At 29.1% G+C, this 20,776-nt stretch overlaps 1 protein-coding gene across 38 annotated transcripts in view; it reads right to left on the bottom strand.

The window, feature by feature from the left end:
- Positions 1-20,776, bottom strand: part of LOC145241300 (neuron navigator 2-like) — a 1,908,016-nt gene that overhangs the window by 414,741 nt on the left and 1,472,499 nt on the right. For 29 of the 38 annotated variants that reach the window (XM_080104060.1, XM_080104067.1, XM_080104051.1 and 26 more), the window contains one exon: positions 11,507-11,530. The exons of the other annotated variants lie outside the window; for them this stretch is intronic. In XM_080104060.1, the coding sequence (XP_079960186.1) occupies positions 11,507-11,530 (24 nt within the window). The remainder of the gene's footprint in view (positions 1-11,506; positions 11,531-20,776) is intronic. 38 annotated transcript variants of the gene reach the window in all.

The following is a 20,776-nucleotide window of genomic DNA, read 5'->3' as shown; positions in this document are numbered from 1 at the left end:
GGGGAGAAAGAAAGAGAATGATTGGTCTTACTCAACAATATTGAAATCCAATGTTAGAATTTTGCAAAACATTATTTAAAAAAAAGGGGGGGGGGGAATATTGGTGTTAACAATGTTATTTGCAGAATAAAGCAGACTCATAGTCTTTGGGGTTAAAAAAAAATGAGAAAAGAAACTGAAACAAACTTTCATCAAAATAAAACAATATATTGTTGAAAATAAGTTAAATTGGTTAAAACAAAATATGACATCATAAAACTTGAAGAAACAAATCTAGAAAAACTTACATTTCTTAAACAAAACATTTGATCTCGTGCAGAGGTAAGTAAACATGGACTTACATTTCTGAATTTTTTTTAGATGAGGATTAATTATTTGTATTATTTGGACTATTTTTCTCATCTTGACTCTTACAAAAACAGTCATCCAAAGAATCCAAATTATATGAAACATGGACTTATTGAAATACACTTTTAATTACAAGTTAGTGATTTCATTTTCTAATATCTTTATCAATTTTTTAGTTCTGTTTTTGTGTGTAAAAATCTATTAAAAAAAATTAATTTAATTAAAAAATATGATGATATTGCTGAGATGATGATATAGGTTCAGCTATTTACACTGCTGTCTTTCTCAATTGTTTCAATTTTCACAATGTTTTGGCTTTTGTAAACCCCCGTCTTCTTAAGGTGCCATTTGCTTTAGTCAATAACTTCTAAGAATTCCTAAATGTCTTATTTAAATCTCTTTCATCGAATGATTGATTTTTGATGCTATTTTGATTATCTTGTAATCAGTTGTTCTTTTTTTTTTTTTATTGAGATACCTCACTAAGGATTGAACTCACAACTCCTTGGTAGAATTCCCATAAGATTACTAATAATAAAAGATTATGACACAAAGTATTTTAAGAAGGCTGGAGTGTACGATGGTTGAAACATTATAAAAAAAAACATAAAAATGGCAACCAACATGAGGAAAACAGGAATAATGTAAATTATTTTTTAATTTGTAATCATTTTTGCATGCATTTTTTTTTTGTGTGTGTAGAGGGGGGGGGGGTAGCAAAATATTGATTCAGGTAAAAATTGATATAATTTGTTTGATTTTTAACTAAGATATTTCACATTTTTCAGAAACTAGCATACCGCTCAGCATTGCCAGGTCATAAAATATGCCGAAATATGATATTTTAATTTATGTAGATTTCATATATAGAGTCGAGTCAATTCTTTATTGATTATTATATTGTACCCAATATATAGTAGTGATTTCAAGAGTTTAAAAATAAAAAAAAATATAACTTGGATGCCATCAGCTTGAATCGAAACCAAAACATTAGCTCTCTAGCAGTTTTTGTCATCGTCTGAGCTAAAAGACACATGCGTATAAAATGTGATAAATTTCTGCAGTTAAATGTATAAATGTATATTTGTGCATGGATAGACCATTTTTACCGTTTGTTTTTTTATTTTTATTTTTGGCTAAAAACCAAATCAATTTGTTCCACAGATTCAAATACCTTATATGTCAAGTTTTAAACCTGTAGACCAAAAATTGACAGAATAGTTTTGTAGAGACCATTCTGCACACACAGACAAGGTTACTTTTATAATATATAGAGATGATTCTCTTAATGAAGATACGAGAAAATAATACAGCTTTGATACTTTGAAATTCATGTTGGGTCTATTGCACACAAAATAAGTGAACATGTTTGGACTTGAAAGAGTTACTTCCCTTGTTATAGGCACACTTTGTTCAACCGCTTTGTAGTCAAACAGTCAAGTTAGAGACGAACTGTTAACACTAGTTAATACACTATTACAGCATACATTTATCATCTTCATTTCTACGTGTGTGTGTGTGTGTGTGTGTGTGTGTGTGTGTGTGTGTGTGTGTGTGTGTGTGTGAGAGAGAGAGAGAGAAAAATGGAAATAGTATTCCGACAAAATAAAAAGGAACAAACCGAATTATGTGTTCATCAACAAGTCTCGAAATAAAGACGAAACGTTGATGAACACATAGCTCGATTTATTCCTTTTTATTTCTCTCTCTCTCTCTCTCTATATATATATATATATACACACACACACACAGAGAAAAAAATCTCGCTATTGTAATAACAACAACAATAAGGGATTTAATATTTTTTAAAAAACTTTTATTCACTCCAAACCCGGTATATTGCCACTGATATGCAACAGGCCACAGTGAATTAGGGGCCATATTTATAGGAGCATCCTAAGTGGGGAGTTGTGCAGTGAGATGTTTGTTCACATAACATTTAAATTTCTGTATGTTAGTACAGTCAGGTAAAACAGAAAGGTTATTCTAAAGGTTAGCAGTTCAGAGAAGGAAACAATTAGAGTAGAAAGCTCTCCATTTATGCAACATTGCGGTGATGGGGCAGTGGCTGGAGGTTGGTAGACAGTGTGAGATCTATTTGATTAGAGACTCTTTTTATTTTTTTGGGGCCCTGTCTAAAACTAATGGTTGGTGCACTAGCCCAGATGTGACAACCATACTTCATGCATGTGTGAATGGTCGCTTCGTAGAGATATAGGATACTGGCAGATGGAAGTAGTTTTCTAGCTAAGTAAAGGGAGCCCAGCTTCCTTGTAGCAGCTTTGGCCATGTCTTTTATGCATTTGTTCCAATTCATGCTACCTGTGAATGCTAGATTGTTGAGTCTGAATGTTGGACACCTAGGCAGGGTGTTATTTATCCGTCCATTTATATTCTCATTCCACTACAAACAGGAGATTTAATAAAGATTCAGCCACTGCCATTGGATATGTGCGCATTTGATTGCCACTCAAATTCCATGTAAAACCAATGTCTGTTATCAGCGATCACTCTACGGTAAAGAGATTTACAATGATCACCAAAATGTGTACGGTACTGGAAATCTGGAGTGACTAATTGTCACCAAGACTTTAGAAAACACCTGTTTTTGTCAGTGAGTGATCACCGGTAATGACTTGTGTAAGAACTTCTAGTAAGAAGAAGAAAAAGAAGAAAAAAAAGAAGAAGAAAAAGAAAAAAGAAGAAGAAGAAGAAAAAAAAAAAACAGAACGCAGACCCATGCAATGAATTAAATGTTATGTTAGAAAAGAAAAATATTTAGTTAAAATTAATCGCAGGAGATTATTAGAAATTCAGACGTTTATAGTTAGTGTTTATACTTGGCCCAAAATGCAAAATAAAAATTGCCCATGATTTCTTTGAATTAAATGGAACCAGGAACCAAAATTTTTACAAAAAGAACCACAGCAACGAATCAATCATTACAAAACAATATTCTCTTAACTAACCTCACAATTTCTTGAACTTTGGAATTTTCAGCACTTGAAAAGAGAACATCTTCGGAGTGTGTTTGTGTTTTATGAAATTCTTAAGAAAGGGACAATGGCGTCTTAATTCTGCATTATTAATTCAAGTTTCTTACACATAAACGGCGGCTTATAATTTCACATACATTGAATAGTCTGATGATTACTGCCTTGTTTTTTTTTTTCAATTTTACTTTTAATAACAGATTAAATTTCCCTTTTGTGGTATAGCAGCCTATATTTTTTTTTTAAATATTACCTACATATAAACTACTCTTGTGATTTTCCCTTATATCTTGTACCTACTTTTAATTACTATCTACCGTTTTATCCTATTTCTTCATTCTCATTTCTAAATGTCATTAAGCCATTTTTTTTCTATACTTGCATTTTGCATAATTTTTCCTCTTCTGATGAGAAACATTTAGCTTTGAAATGCCATGGTCTAAAGAGGTTTCTTTCTTAGATTTCCCCTAAACCTTTCCTTATTGTTCTGATGATATAATAAAGGTATATATATCTTTTATTGCTCATCTTTCATATTTATATTTCCAGCTAGCAGGGTAAACTGACATTGCCCAGTTATTTTGTAAAAATAATATCAGAAATGAATAAAATGTTATCTGACTATTAGCATTAGAAAGATTAGTGAAAAAAAAAAAAAAAAAAAAAAAAAAAAAATATATATATAGGAATAGTTTTTTTGCACTAACAAGGATTATTTGTACTTTCATTTTCTTAAAATTATTTTGGATGTATTATCTATGTAAATAAAACAGTTGATGTATGTATGTGTGTGTGTGTGTCTGTGTGTAAATATTTAACCAATAAACTCATAAACTACTGGTCATATAACACTGAAATTAACAGGAAACAGTAATCATACACCAAGGATGGTTTATAGTGAGTAAAATCTTTGTTTGGATGGATGCATAATGCATACAGACATATATTGGCAAGTTGAAATGCAAAATGTTCATTTCAACTTGCCAATATATTTCTATTAATTTTGCGCATGTGCAAATTCATTCATAGTTTGAAGCTTTTTTAATTTGAAATCTTTCTTAACTATTTGCCAATAACTCAAACATTAGGAAACATGGCTTGAGTGCTAAATGTTTTGATTTCAATTCTAGCTGATGGCACTCAAATCATTTTTTTATTTGAATTTTTGAAGTGGCTCCGTAATAATAAATACAAAATCTGCATGAATCAAAATATAATTAAGCATATTTTACAACCGGGCAAGGCCATGTGCTCCTGCTAATAGTAAACAAAGAATTCTTAGATGTTTTCTTTTTTTGTCTACCACTTTTAAAATGTTGTTGTCGCATTATTTTGCTTATTTTTAACCAGATTATTACAGTTTGTTTTTTTTGCAAATATATATATATATATATATTTTTTTTTTCTGTAGAAATATATTTTCTTATTATATATCAATCCTTATATAAGAAGCTCAATGTAATTACAGAGAATAAATGACAAAAAGTTATATTCCAAAATTCATGATGTTGACCATCATCATGAAACATATACTGTCAAGAATTGTATAAGTCAATTGAATTAAAGGAATAAATTATAAGATAGTCAACATCATGACTTTTGGAATATAACTTTTTGTCATTTATTCTCTCTATATATATATAAATTTGCCAAAAAAAAAAACCCCAAAAAGTATGTAATTACCTGGTCATAAAATATGTTTAAATATGATATTTTAATTCATACAGATTCTTTAGTAGTAGTAGTAGTAGTAATTGGAATAATAATAATAATAATAATAATAATAATAATAATAATACTACTACTACTACTGTACCAATTATTATTATATATATGTATAGTAATGGCAGCCCGGCATGGACCAATCATAAAATATGCTCAAATCTGATATTTAAATTAATGCAAATTTTATATTTATTATTATAGAGTCAATTCTCTATCGATTATTATATTGTACTCCAATATATAGTAGTGATTTTAAAAGTTAAAAAGAAAAAATGACTTGGGTGCCATCAGCTAGAATCGAAACCAAAACATTTAGTGCTCCAGCCTTAGTTGTTATGTTTGAGTTATCGTCAAATGGATAAGAAATAGTTAAAAATAAACCGACTTTAATGCATAGATTTATATTTGCACGTGCATAGAAGAGCACTTTTAGTCGACTTATATCTACCAAGTTCCAACTTTTTTTCTTTTCGATTTTGACCCTTTAGCAGCTATTTATTACTGGTCAAAAACAAAATTGAATTTTTATCCACAGGTCCATATCCTCTATAAATCAAGTTTCAAGTCTATAGACTAAAACTGACAGAGGAGTTTGGTAAAGACCGTTTCTCAAACAGACCGATAGTCACTTATATATATATAACAAATTACTTGCTGAATTAATTTGAATTTTTTCTTTGTCTAATTATTGTAATTTTATTGTTCTAATCAGACAAACACACAAATATCCTTCCTTTATATATAGATTGCTTATTGAGTTGACCTCAAAATTAAAAGAACATTTCCTCTGTAAACTAATCTCATGGGTAAAGACTTTCCACTGGTGATAAGATTCATAAAAGGTTTTTGTTGATTGAAAACAATAAAGACTTTCAAATCTCCGAAGAATGAAAGTCCTGTCAGGATAATTGTTGGTCACAAAGTAACCACTTTCGGCCAAGGCTGATTCTTAATTCCACCATTATCCAATCGTGTTGCGGATGAAGAAGTGTGAAACCATTTATAATTCCTGACAGGCTTGGCACTGACCAATCAGCTTAATAGACAATTTCTGGTTGTTATGGACACAAGTTGTAGATGTTGCGTCCAGTGTAAAGACAGTTTTCAAAAGCTGTTAAGGATGATAACAGGCTTTTCTGGCCATTGGTCAATTTGTGGTCACTTACTGGTCAATCCATAAGCTCTTCTTATATGTGATTATAGCGCTTCAGGCAAGAATTTGTAGAAATGATTAATAGAATTCAGTGAAAGTATCATTCATAAATTGAGAGAATGGTTTGCTTTTTGCTTTCTTCAACAGATGAATTGTATGTAGAACTACACTTGGAAAAATGGTAAAAATCTAATTTTTTTTTTTTTACTGTTTTGTTTCACCCCAAACAAGGCACATTGCCAGTTGGACGTAAGGGGTTACTATTTCGGACCAAATCTACAGAGACACTATGTAGGGAGTTGAGCAGTGAAATGCCTGTTTACATTACACTTGAACTTTTGCTTGTCAGTACAGTCAGGGAAGCAGGAAGGAATACCAAAGTCTAACAGTTTGAGATAAAAAAAAAAAAAACTATTTGAGTAGAAGGCTTTCTACCATCTAGGATCTCTGCAGTGTAAGGGTGGGATTTTGCTGCTTGTCGGGTTAGTCAGGTGTATTTACACCAAGGGGATACAAGTGCTTTTAGTTCATTGGAGCACATTCCATTAAAATACTTGTAAAAAAGATGCAGGGATGCAACATTTCAGCAATGGATCAGGGATTGGGGTTTGGTTCATAATGGCAGACTTATTAGGTTGGGGACTCTTTTTTGAATTTTGGCCAAGAGGAAGAGACGAATGGAAGATGTACCAAGCTCCAACCCCTGTCCCATCACCACAGTGTTGTATTGCTGTGCCTGTTTTACAAGTATTTTAATGGTATGTTCTTTGATGAAATTATTGCACCTGCTCTCCTCAATATATATACCCCGGACAAACATGCGTAGCAACAAAATCCCACCCCTTCACGATAAAGGTCCCTACATGCTGGAAAACCTTTTACTCTAATAGTTTCTTATCTCAGACAGCTAGACTTTGAAATTCCCTTTTTTTTTTTTAACAATTCAAGTTTACCTTCAAAGTTTGATCAACAAAAAGCTTTTAGTCCAGACAAAAATTAGAAAAATTATTGCGATTAAAATTAAAAAACAGCTTTATATTCACTCAAAATAGAACTTTTGTTGGGGGTTTCTTTTTTCTAATGCATGGAGTCTTAGATTACATGATGATGGAGTGATTAAACCATCGGCTGATTTAGCTAGCTGATCGATCATCCATTATAAAAGATGTGACTTAGAAAACTATTTTAATCATTTTATTTTTAAAGTACTGACAAGGAATAGACCAAAATATCAAATTAAAATTTAAAAAAAAAATGAAAAGTCTAAGGAAGTTAATCAGCTTTCTCAGGAAATACTGAAAGAAACCTATAAAATAATAGCTTTTATATTTTGGGCCAGATCATTGAGAAGAGGGAAACACACGTTTGCCAAATATTTGTCTCTCTTTAATCCTTTATTGATTTCATCACCAAAACAGCATTCATGTGTCCACTGCTCCTCTTTCATCTAACATGCTTTTCTATTTTGTAATATGTAGCCAGTATACTCAACCAAACAGACCTGTTCTGTCCACGTGACCCTACACATCTTGCTAAGTCTGTCTTTTCCTTTCCTGTACCCACATATTAGAAAGCTTTTAAATATGTGCATATTTCGATGGATTATTTGTAACCATATATAAATCCTGTTTTTTTTTTGTTTTTTTTTAAATAAAATTTTACTGACTTTTTTGTCTATTTCATGTCTATAAGATAAGAACAGTTAATATATTAATGATTCTTAAACCTTCTTTATATTACATCGATGCTTTATTGCACGGTGAATAATGTAACATAGTTGTGACTAAGAAAATGTAACATTAAAACATCTTCATTATTGATTTTTCTTTTCTCTTAAAATTTGAATTCATAACATATTTCTTTTAAGATTTCACGTTTTATTTGGGATAATATTTTTATTATGTATGTTTCGATAAACAAATTAAAAGCAAAAAAAAAAAAAAAAAATTAAACCCCAAAAACATTTAAATAAAATATTTAATTCTATTGAAGATTTTTAAAAATCTGTTTCGGCAATCTGTAAGAATAAAATTGATTTTCATAAATAATTGGTTGTAGGGAATTCTTACTTTGATGGGGTTTCATGTAACAGACTTGGATTTAGTCTGTACTACTTTAGTTTGTTAGCAATTTAATCAATTAGTACGAATGAAACTGGATCATGCCATTTTTGTTTGGCAGGTAAATGAAAAATTGGATTCATCATGACATGAAAAAATGAATGAAAAAGAATAAATAACTAAAGAACTGAGTCAAAAAGACGGAAATGAATTAAAATAAGAGAAGGAGCAAAAAAATGAGTGAAAAAGAAGGAAGAAGTAAAAAAAAAAAATGAGTGAAAAAGAGAAGAAATTTTAAAAAAGGAGTAAAAAAGAGAGAAGTGAGAGAATGAGAGCAAAGAGGGAAGGAGTGAAAAAAGAAAAGAGATATGCAATCAGTGAAAAAGAAACGAGAAGAAATGGAATGAGAAAAAAAAATAAAAAGGAACAAGTAAAAAAATCATAAAAAAGAAAAAAAAAAAGGTTGAAATGGGGATGCGATGCAAAAATATAAATAGTGTTTAACAACAGAAAATGAATGATGAAATAACAGAAATATAAAGATGAATGAACTTTTTTCGTTGACCAGAAAGAATGCATAAAATTGTTTGAAGGGAATGAATGTAAATTGTGTCAATGAATAAATTAAAAAAAAACAAACAAAAAAAACAGCTCAGAATTTTTTCATTTTAAGACTTTCGAACATTTTTGTTTCGAGAAAAAAAAAATCTAAAATTTTACTGCATATTAACCATTATTATGCTGATTTAAGAATTTCTCATTTTTACTCAATAATCTCATTTCAAATTAAAAAAAAATGTTTTATATATATATATACATACATATATATATATATTACCTAAAATCCCATTGAACACATATATGAATATGCAAATAAAATTCTCTTAAACATTTTATCAAATATATTCCACAAGAATGTGAGAGTCCATTGTTTCCATTAGATAATATTGTGGGTTATTTAGTGGATAATTTAATTCTGCTTTAGTGTAGTTCATCCAAATAAATTAGTGATAATTTCATTTTTAAAAAATATAAATACTTGACACATAATAAAGATTTTTTTTATATTGCACATTACATGTAGTTTGTATATTGTAGGAATATATATATATATATATATATAACAATAACAAAAATCAACATTTTGAAAATGGTCATTCAAATATCATTTCCAATATTACACCAAATCACGATAGCAGATCTTTATACCTATCTTTAAAGATAGTTTTTATAATAATTTTGATAATATAAGTCAGCAAAATTATAGATAGATTTCAAATAAAAGACATACATTCACATATTTAATACATTGTAACAGAAATCATATATTCATCAATTACAAGACAATGAATATAAAACCAAAACACAACAATACAATTCCGCAATACACACAAATGATTTTATACATTTCCTCTTTCAAAAATAAAAAGATAATTCCTAGACAAACACTACTCATATACTTTTGGTGAACAAATGGACACTTTAAAAGAAAAACATGAAATACATCATTTTCAAAATTGTTTGAAAATGGTGTATTTCATGAACCACAAATCCAAAATTATTTCTACCTAATATGATTACTATTTTTTTTTTTTGGTTTCCAATTTAATAAAATTAAAATAAACTTCTTTTTAATTGGAATTCTAGGAATACAGACGGTTCAATTTATGATTTCATTGACTGCAAGAATTCAGATAAAGTTTATACAAGTATCAGAGAGTCATTAATATCTCTGTTTTTGTCAGTAAGTAATCACTGGTAATGAGTCATATGAAAATTTTCAGTAAGAAAAAAATAACAATAGTAGTATAATAATAATATTCATAATAATATGTAATAATAATGACAGTAATAATAATAATAATGGGTGAAAAAAAAAAACCAACAGCACAAAAAAAAAGAAGCAACACACACTTAAGTGATATATATGTTAGTGTAGTGACTAAGATTATCTTTTTGAAATGGAAACAAGGGTGAATTCTAAGGTCCAAATCCAACTAAGTCGGAGAACCAATATACAAACTCTTAAATCTTGAATCATTTCTGAAGGCTATAATATAGCAATGATGCCTTGCATTATATTTCATGAAATGAGTAAATTAAAAAAAAATTGAATCAAACAAAATGGCTTTCCAAATAATATTCTAAAACATTTACAAATCTGTTACAGAATTTTTGAGTTGACGATTGATAATTTGTATTATTCAGACAACAATTCTCAGTTTGGTTGTTACATTCACAACATTTTGATCAATGTTACCTCCAACCTTTTTTCAGCAATAATAACTAAGAATAGCTTTAACACTTCTGTTCAGTCATGACTGACGACATAATGAGAATAGTCTAGTTCTGTGGTTGAAATAAAAAGAAAAGTTTATTTTGAAATTCTGTATGTGTGCGACAAAGATTCTCAAGTTTGAAACAATGCACCTGAAGAAGGTCAGAGGTTACATTGAATAGTATTCCGAATAACACATTTACGAAGCTTCCACAAACACGAATACCAAGTACACACACACACAAAGAAAAAGAATGATGCTTGTTAAGATATAGTTAACAAATTGTTTTCGTTTAATATATCGTTTTAGGCAAAAACAATATTATGTACTTAATTGTCATGTCGAAAATAGTAATATATCCAAAAATTACGAAAATTCATTGAGTAGAACAATTGTTATTGTGTTTTTAGTAAAAAAAAAAAAAAAAAGAAAAAAGTCTATCACTATAGACCACAAATATTGTAGATATGACAACAAGTAATCTAAAGTATCCCTTTTGGAGTTATGTCCCCTGCATGTAGCCTTCTACCATTTATTTATAACGCCTGAGAAAAATGTGATTTTATCCAATTTTCTGTAAAAATTACTTTTAACTATAAATGACTTTCTGCTCAATGATGCTTTTGTAATTTTTTGGGTATATTACTATTTTCTGTTTGACAATTACGTACGTAATATTGCGTTTGCTTAAAACAACATATTAAAAAAATTGATCTGTCAACTTTATCTTAAGAAGCACCAAAACAAAAACAAACAAAAAGAATACCAGACAGAAAGATCAAAAAAAAATTGTTTAAAGTAAATTTAAAAAAATAATTTTATAAGATTGGTATAAGGATGAATTTAAAACAAAAACCAAAACAACAACAAAAAAAAAAAAATGGATTTAAAAGTTGTTCTCCATTTCTCGTATTGGATATTGATTATTCATTTGAAATTAATACATACCTCTTGGTTTTGTTTTTCTTCAGCCTGACAACAAACAACAACAAAAAATGTGGGGTTAATGTTGTTCACTTAAGGTAATTTTTTAAAAATATATTTATTGTGATGAATAATAATAAAAATAGGTTTAATTGTTAACATTAAAAATTTTAATTGAAAAAATAAAGAATAAAGAATAATTCCCATCCCTCCAGTAATCTAATTATATAGAGGAAAAAGTTGTCTTTTCTTTCTGCCCGATTAAAATGCAGAAATTAGACAACACAAAAGTGGAATATATGCTGACTTAGTAAGTAACCTCAGGTAGAATATGGCATAAAAATTTACTTTAATATTAATTTTTAATCAACAGGAACTAAAATATTTACTACAGAATCAAGAAAAAAACAAAAACAAAACAAAAACTGTTTTTTAATTTAAGTAGTCCAAGGGAAGTAACTCTACAAGTTTTAAATGATATTTTTTAGTTTTACTAAAACAGTTGCTTTTCCACTTTCGCTTACATAAATTCCAGTTGAATTTTAAAACTAAAAAAAAAAAAAAAAAAAAAAAACTCGTCTTTAACGTGTAATGATTCCAAATAGTTTTAGTTTTAATAAAATATGTTATAAGCAAAACAGATTTTTTTATCTTTTGAAAAATTTGTAAAATTTCAATAGACTATTTTTTTTTATTGTAAAGACTATTTTTATGTAAACTTTTCAAATATTTTTAATTATAAAAAAAAAGAAAAGAAAAAGAATTCAAAGTAAAAATCATTTTTCGATTATAAAATATTTTATTAAAAATAAAATAATTTCAAAGTTAAGCCTAGGTTTTTACAACACCAGCAAGACTTGGCAAGACTTCCACTAAACAGAAAAGGGAAATTGAAAAGAAAACATTTTTGGTAAAAATAACCAAAAATTGATGAATTTGTTTTGTTGATTTAGATTTTTTGGTCATAATTGAAAAATGTTTCCACATTACCAGTTGTCCCGGTGGGACTACATAACGTTTTAAACAAATTGTAGCAAAAGTATATTATATATAGACATCATATTGCCAATAACAAACAAAAATTGACTAGTCAGAATCAGAATTTGATATCTCAGCTTAAATGCTATTTAGATTCAACTTTTAAAATTTCACAAAATAACTTTATATATAAAATTAAAACTTTTCAAATTGCTCAAAAGAAAGAAATTTAACTTTCTCCTTAACATTTGGAAAATACACATTGTGGATGCTCTTGGGTCAGATATTAATAACGCACTGGTTTTGTTTCGGGTTTAAAATCACCAGACACTCAATCAGCAACTCAAGTATTTTTTCAAAATAAAAATTTCTCCTCCTCAAAAGTGATATTGTACTATGCACATAAAATCTCTATTTATATAACACTAGCAGGGTGAGGACTGGTGGGCATGGTCGTAAAATATGCTTAAATATATTTTTATTTGTGCAGATTTCGTATTTATTATTACAGAGCAAATTCTTTATTGAATATTATATTGTACTGATTTCAAAAAGTTAAAAAAAAATGATTTGGGTGCTACCAGCTAGAATCGAAACCAAAACATTTAGTGCTCCAGTCGCATTTCCTAGTATTTGAACTATCAACAGGTAAATAAGAAATGTTTCAAATTAAACCATTTCAAGCTATGAATGAATTTTCGCATGTGCAAAAGTATTAGAAATATGTCCGTAAGTTGAAATGAACAGTTTGCATTTCAATTTGCTGACTTCTGTACGCATTAGTCATTCATCTAAACAAAGATTTCACTTGTTATTAACCATCTTTGGTGTATGATTTATTTCTGTGTTATGTGACCAAGAGTTTAAGAGTTTATCAGTTAAATATTTTCACAAACACATACATACATCCGTTTTATTTATATAAGTTATTATTACTTTTTTTTTAAGGAAAGGGTCTACAGGATTTCATCTCCTAATGTCACTTTTTTTTTTTTTAACAATTCTTTTTTCCCCTTTTTTCCACATGCAGGGAGAAAAATTAGAAACTTTGATGAAGCAGGCAATGAACTGAACTCTGGAAAATTTCTGATACGTAAACCAAATAATTTCACCCGTTCTTTTTGCTAAACTCCACATCATTTCCAGTTGAATAAAAAATACATCTGCCCTATATGAAACAAAAAAGTTGTTTAATTTTGTTATTTAGTCAAAATTTACATAAAGTGAAATCCATGTTATCTTTTGGTTTGAGAAAACAATTCATCCGATTGAAGCAGAAAAAGATACTGCAAAATAGGAAGATTTAAATAAAATAATTTCAGAATGAAGTTAAAAAGAAATTTATTTAATTTTTTTTTTATTCCATACAGTGTGGAAAATGAAAGCCAACTGATTTTCAGCTTGTTAAAAACAAAAAACAACAGCAACAACATATCTAAAGAAATGGCAGAAACACTAGAGGATGACCTCCAATCTGTAGTGGAATTGGGACAAAAATAGATGGTCACATTCAATGCTGCCAAGATTAAACTTGTTTCCTTCAATAACTACAAGAAACCTTCTCTACCACCAATAGCAATGGCCAAAGACTCTTTATCTGAAAGTACATCTTTTAAACTCCTCGGTCTAACGTTCACAGTAAACGTGAGTGGGAACAATTACATTGAGAGCATTACCAGGACTGCTGCGAAGAAGGTAGGTTCTATCTACCATGCTAGAAAGCTACTAACGCCCAAAAGTATCCATTCGCCCATGTATGGAGTATTGTTGTCATATTTGGGCTGGTGCATCTGCTACTAGTCTCTCGCTCCTAGACAGGGTACACAAGAGAGTCACCCACCTCATAACTGTCATCTAAGCTTCAGCCTTTGTCGCATCGACACATCCCTTTGCCTGTTCTACAAGTACTTTAACGGTGAATGCTCTGATGAACTGCAAGCACTTGTACCCCCTTGATGTAAATACCCCGGACAAGCAGCTAAATCCCACCTCTTCACAGTAAAGATTCCTAGATGTAAGAGAGCCTTCTACTCCAGTAGTTTCTTCCCCAGAACCGCTAAACTTTGGAATTCCCTTCTGGGTTTCTGCTTACCCAACTGTACTGACATGCAGAAGTTCAAGTGTAATGTGAACTGACATCTTGCTGCCCAACTCCCCACATAGTACCCCTGTAGCTTATGTCTCTGATAGTAGCCCTCTACATCAAAGTGGCAATGTGCCTTGTTTGGGGTGAAAATGTTATAATAACAAAAAAAATGTCATTTTCTAAAATTGAACTTCTTCATTTTCATGTTTAACCTTTTTTTGGTTGTTAAATGGTTTCTTTTGTTAGAGCTAACATCACGATTTGGTTAAAAATTGTTATATAACATTTTTTTAAATCAAATCTACAATCACTTTTATGATATTTTCACTTTCAAGTGAATATTACATCTTTATATATATATATATATATATATATATATAAATAAATCATATTAATTATTCTGCTCATCTCAATTCATCCCTCATTTATCTCACGAGTTAAGAATTAATAATTCTATAGAAAGTAATAACAATTTTTTTTTTTATTATGACTTGCAGGGATATCCAGCATTACCCAGGGCAAAAGTGTAACATATTACAATTAAAACTTCTATCTCTATCTTTCTCTATCCGGCTTTCTATCACCCCCTCCCTCTGTTTTACCCTTCCACCTCGCAGAACCTCTCTTTCTCCTCTGCCCAGCCCATTCCTCTCTAGCTGGAAACATGCATTGACAACTCTCTTTTATAGAATAGATTCCTCCATAAATGACTCTGCATTTTCTTTTCAAATAAGTAAATAATAATAATAATAAAAAAATCAACTCCATCTTGATGAAATCTGGTTGAGTTGACCCCCTTTCAGATAATTAATAAATTTTCCAAAATTTTAGAGATTATTCATCCAGGGTAATGCTGCTCATTAATATACCAAATTTATGGGGCTTTGCTTTGTTTTGTAGTTTTTGACTTTTAACTGGACATAGGTATATACATACATATATAGACAACTGCCCTTAATATATTTTTATAAGTGAAATAAATATGATTTATCTTACATTTTAATGCTGATAATTTTTTTGTTCAGAGAAGTGTTTTCACTAATAAATGGAAACTTTTTGGGGAAAAACAAACTTTTTTTTCTAACATGCAGTAAAAAGAGAATTACAACAGTTGATTTCTATTAAAGAATTAAAGTTTGCGAAAAACTCAATGAAGTATTTTGACAATTTTTAATCACGGTTGCAGAGTAGGAATCAGACTCTGGAGAATGCTGGAAATCAGCGTCAGATTTTTTTTTTAACTGACTATTATAACTTCATTATCCAAGCAACACCAGATAGATACAGCTAGTTTTAGTGGAAAAACAGCAAAATATTTTTCTTGGTGTTTGGGTAATTTTATCGCTGTAATTGTGTTGCTAACAAGTGTAAAAATTTGGAGAGAAATGGAAATAAAGACAAAGAAAATTGAATAAAACAGACGTTAAAATGATAAAAAAAAACAAAGTGTTGGAAGTTGCTAGAATATTTTCAGTTTAATGACAAAATAAAACAAACAAACAAAAATCAAAACAAAATTGATATATCTCTGAAAAATTAATAGTCTGAATATTTAAAATAAAGGAGTCAGAGTTGAATATTTTGGAATTCTAGGAGTCAGTCTGACCTTGGTCTCAATAGCAGACCTGTCAAGTTTTATACTAATTTTAATGCAGTCATATTATTTGATTTTTCTTTTAATTTGCACAATTAATGCATTATGTTAAAAAATATTGTATAAATAATAAAACATACGATGGCATCGAACGTATTAGACTTTGTTTTTTTCTTCAATTTTGCTCTTTGCTGTCATAAGACAAACATGCTATTTTGCCTCTGCAAAAACTCTGTGAATTCTTTTCTATTTTAAATGGACCTTTTTGCTTGCTCCCATGAGAATTCCTCGACTTTTTTGTTAAATCTATCCATGGATCTCCATAGCATGATTGTGTAACACTGACAAACAACCTTTTTTTTTCTGTTAATATTTTATCCTCTCTTCTACAAATATGTCTGTCACAAACTTGGGATGGAAATGGCTGTGCAGTTTTACTGTTCACTTTTGCATTTCAAATCAATTTAAGGAGAAAACAAAAATGGCCAAGAAAGTGTCATGATTTGCGTCTTTGCAGCCCCTCAGCATAACACTTAAGCGAAACACCTGATTTTCATGAAGTCAATGCCCCGTGCCTTTAAATAAGCAAGAAGCGAACACATCATCTGTCACAAAATTGTTTCTGACATTGATGAAGGCCTAATAATAAACAAAGTCTGAAGAAACACAGAAAATCTTTGCATTTCTAGAAAGATGAACATTTTAGCATGTAGTAGCTGTCCGTTTCAATTAAGAAATAACTTTTACACATACATTTGACTCTTTTCCGATTTACAAACCTATATCGGCAGTAACGAAACAGATACTGTAACTCAACTGATAAAGATGTTGCTAAACTAGTTAGGAAATTTTACAAAATACAAGATTTATTTCAGTTCATGATTCTGGTTACACTTTTAAATTCCTTGCATTCTACTATATACATTAGCACATTTAGAAAAAGTGTATCTCTCTCCCCTTTTTCTTATATTAATATTAAAAATACCAAAATGAATTTTCACCTAGTTTCACCTTCCTTTTCAATGTAAAAATATTATTCCCTCACATTTTCCTTCCTGACATGAATCAGTTTGTTCCTTTGAACAGCTAGACTTTGGACCCCCCCCCTCGTTTCTTGCTTTCCTTTTAAATGTAATGTGAACAAACATCTTGCTGCTTAACTCCCTACTGAGAATGTGCTTTTAAAAGAAATATTTTTGTTTTTTTCGTATTCCTACATGTCAACATATAGGAAATAAATACAGAAAAGATACAAACATCTATATATTTTTCATATTGGTTTTATATATATATATATATATATATATATATATATATAGTCATCCACATACAGTACTGTTTCGCTGTTTCACAGCTCATCAGTGCAGCTAGACAGGCAACTACCTCAAGTCATGATTGAAACCCGACCGTCTGTATGACAGTCAAGGCACCTAACCACTACGCTATCGGCGGCTGCTGAGTGAGTTGTGAGTTTAACAATGTTTTGACATATTTAGCTTATCTCATTTCTCCTCAGCCAGGGAAGAGCAAAGATGTGAAAACCTTATACCTTTTAATAGATGCACCATGAAGGAACTTTCAAAACCAAAATTTTATGGAAACTTACAATGCTAGAGATCTAATCAAACCCCTACTAGATCCCCTTTTTGGATATTTTTGGATTCCCTATGGATTTTTTCCTTCTTCCTTGCTTCTAAAAAATTTCTTCAGATCTAGATTATTTTTAGTTTTCAATTTTTATACTTAATAATAAGTTTCTTTTTAAAATAATCTATTTATTTCTTCTGAAAAGAAAAGTATGAATTTTTAAAACTTCATGGATTGTGGAAAAATTTTTTATTGTATTCTTTTATAAATTTTTATTTTGAATCTTTTAAATCCCATTGTAATATTTTTCATATATATATATATATATATACTTAGTTATATTTTTTTGGAAAAAAGGATTCCAGCAGAGTGTTCTATTATCAGGAAAAATTCCCAAAAATAAGAGTATATTATTTATATTTTCATAGAAAGTTTAGATAAAATAAATCATCCAAACTTATATATATATATATATATATATATATATATATATATATATTAGTGATGGGATGATTCTGATACAATTACTGATTCCGATTCCTTATAAATCTCTAAATATTTAATTATAGAGTTGTCATTTTCCCCGATTTCTGTAAAAAAAACATATTAAATATGCAGATATTCTCCTAAACGTAAAATTACACTTGTGGAGGATGACCTATAGATTTTGGCTTCACTGGTATTTTAAAATCAATAAATATTTATTACTTTATCATTTATTGACAGCAAGGGAAGATTTTTTTTTAAACAAAATAAAACAAAAAAGCAATTAAAAGAATCGTTTTGGCATTGGAAAATAGGCATCAATTTTTCCGATTCCGATATCCCCAAATTTGTAGATTTTTCCGATTCCTGATTCCAATTAATTGTCACAACACATATATATATATATATATATAGTTGTGGTACATTAGACAATCGGAAATTATCTATTCTATCCATGCCATTGACCTTGCTGAATGATGGCTACTAATCTGCAACTAGAACTGTTGTGATCTACACCCACCAGACACTGGCCGGTGATGAAAGATCAATATCAGATGTGTTTACAGAATTGTAATTCAGGATTAAATTGAGGAAAAATAAAGAACAACTAAAGAAATTGCAACAAATGAGATTTTTATACTTATTGATTTATGTGTCTTTTTTTTTTAATATATTTAGTTAAGTCTTTATTGATAGGTGCTGTTATATCCATAAATTTTGATGGAATGTTTATAGGTTCTCCATCAGCCTAGATGCATATTATTGCTGTCATATCCATGCTGTAATTAATGGGGGTCTAAATCTTATAGGAAATCATGTAATTAGAAGTGAAACTTCATCCAATTAAATAAAATAGAAAATATTAAGTTTTTCACTAACATTGGAATTAGAAATTCTAGAGGGAGATGGGGGGGGTGGAATGAAAGAAATGGTATCAAAATTTCAGAATCGTGATAATTAAGGTTGAACAGATGCTAACAATTAGTGTTATTCATCAATTCTATTGTCTGTTGGGCTGGTACTGAGGGCGGAGAGCATTGTTAATTCTGGTTGGTCTTGCAAAGGTTATCCTTTGTTGCGATTCATTATAATCCTCTTGAAGAATACGCTTTTTCTCTTTTATATCAACGTTTAAGAAACTATTTTATAAAGTCGGTGTCTACAGAATTTGTGAAGATGTAAATTTTAATGCAGTCATTTAGCTGATTGACGGTCTATTGCTGAGGGCAAACTTAATCAGGAAGATAGAAAGATGATGTTGATGATGATTTTAAAAAATAAGTAACCATTTTCTCCATTTAAATACATCCATTATTCAACACATGAAAATATTGCAGTTTTTTTTACTGATACAACTATATTCTCGTTATTATTATTACTTAAATACCATGTTACTTAAATAGCATGTTACTTAAATAGCATGTTACTTAAATACTATGTTACTTAAATACTATGTTACTTAAATACTATTTACTTAAATACTATATGACTTAAATACTATACGACTTAAATTCTATATTACTTAAATAGCATGTTACTTAAATAGCATGTTACTTAAATACTATGTTACTTTAATACTATGTTACTTAAATACCACGTTACTTTAATACTATCTTACTTAAATACTATGTTACTTAAATACTATTTACTTAAATACTATATGACTTAAATACTATATGACTTAAATTCTATATTACTTAAATTCTATATTACATAAATATTATATTACTTAAATACTATGTTATTTTAATACTATGTTACTTTAATACTATGTTAGAATAACCATTTTTGATAGGTTCATGCTGCATTAATATCAGTGTTGATTTTCTATAAAAATGTAGAAAACATCAAGTTCAAAAGAAAGTTACAGGAAAAATGGATTACAAAACAAACTGTCTTAAACCAACCAATGTTCATAAAGATAACATAAAAATCACTTAGGATCAAAACAGAAAATAATTAAATGAAAATCTGATATATATTTGAACATTTAAATTGGATAAAATATATAAACCTCCATTAAAATATGCCAAATAAACTGAAATTTGGGGACATTGATAAATTTGGGGTCTCATACCTATTGTTAAAATTTCACAAATGTCAGAAGCATATGAATTTTCATAAATGGTTTCCACACCCTTCCTTATGCTCTTTATATAAAAGATAAACTAAATACGGACCACATTTAGATCTCATATACCTGAATTAAAATAAAATTAATAATGATCGGTTAATTAATATAAGAGTGAATCCTATACATATAAATATATAATAAATACAAATATACCTAACTTTATAAAGGTATATAATGCAAATAAAAATACACATTATCTGTCTGATTGTGTTTAACATCCTATCTGTCATCACATTATTGAGTTTAAATTTAAAATCCTGGACTCTGACTTTAGGTCCCATTAAGGAAAATCTATGCTCTACACAAGATAAAAAGTTTCTTTGCTTTTTTTTTTTTTCATTTTTTAATATTTGACATTTTTATATTAAAATTTGTTAATTCATTGAATGGTGCAATTTGATAATGAAAAGGGTTAAAATAAAACATTGT

This window comes from Euprymna scolopes, chromosome 20, assembly GCF_053919585.1.
Source record: "Euprymna scolopes isolate OS-2025 chromosome 20, ASM5391958v1, whole genome shotgun sequence".
NCBI classification, from domain to species: Eukaryota; Metazoa; Mollusca; class Cephalopoda; order Sepiida; family Sepiolidae; genus Euprymna; species Euprymna scolopes.
This window is presented reverse-complemented; position numbering and strand designations above follow the sequence as displayed.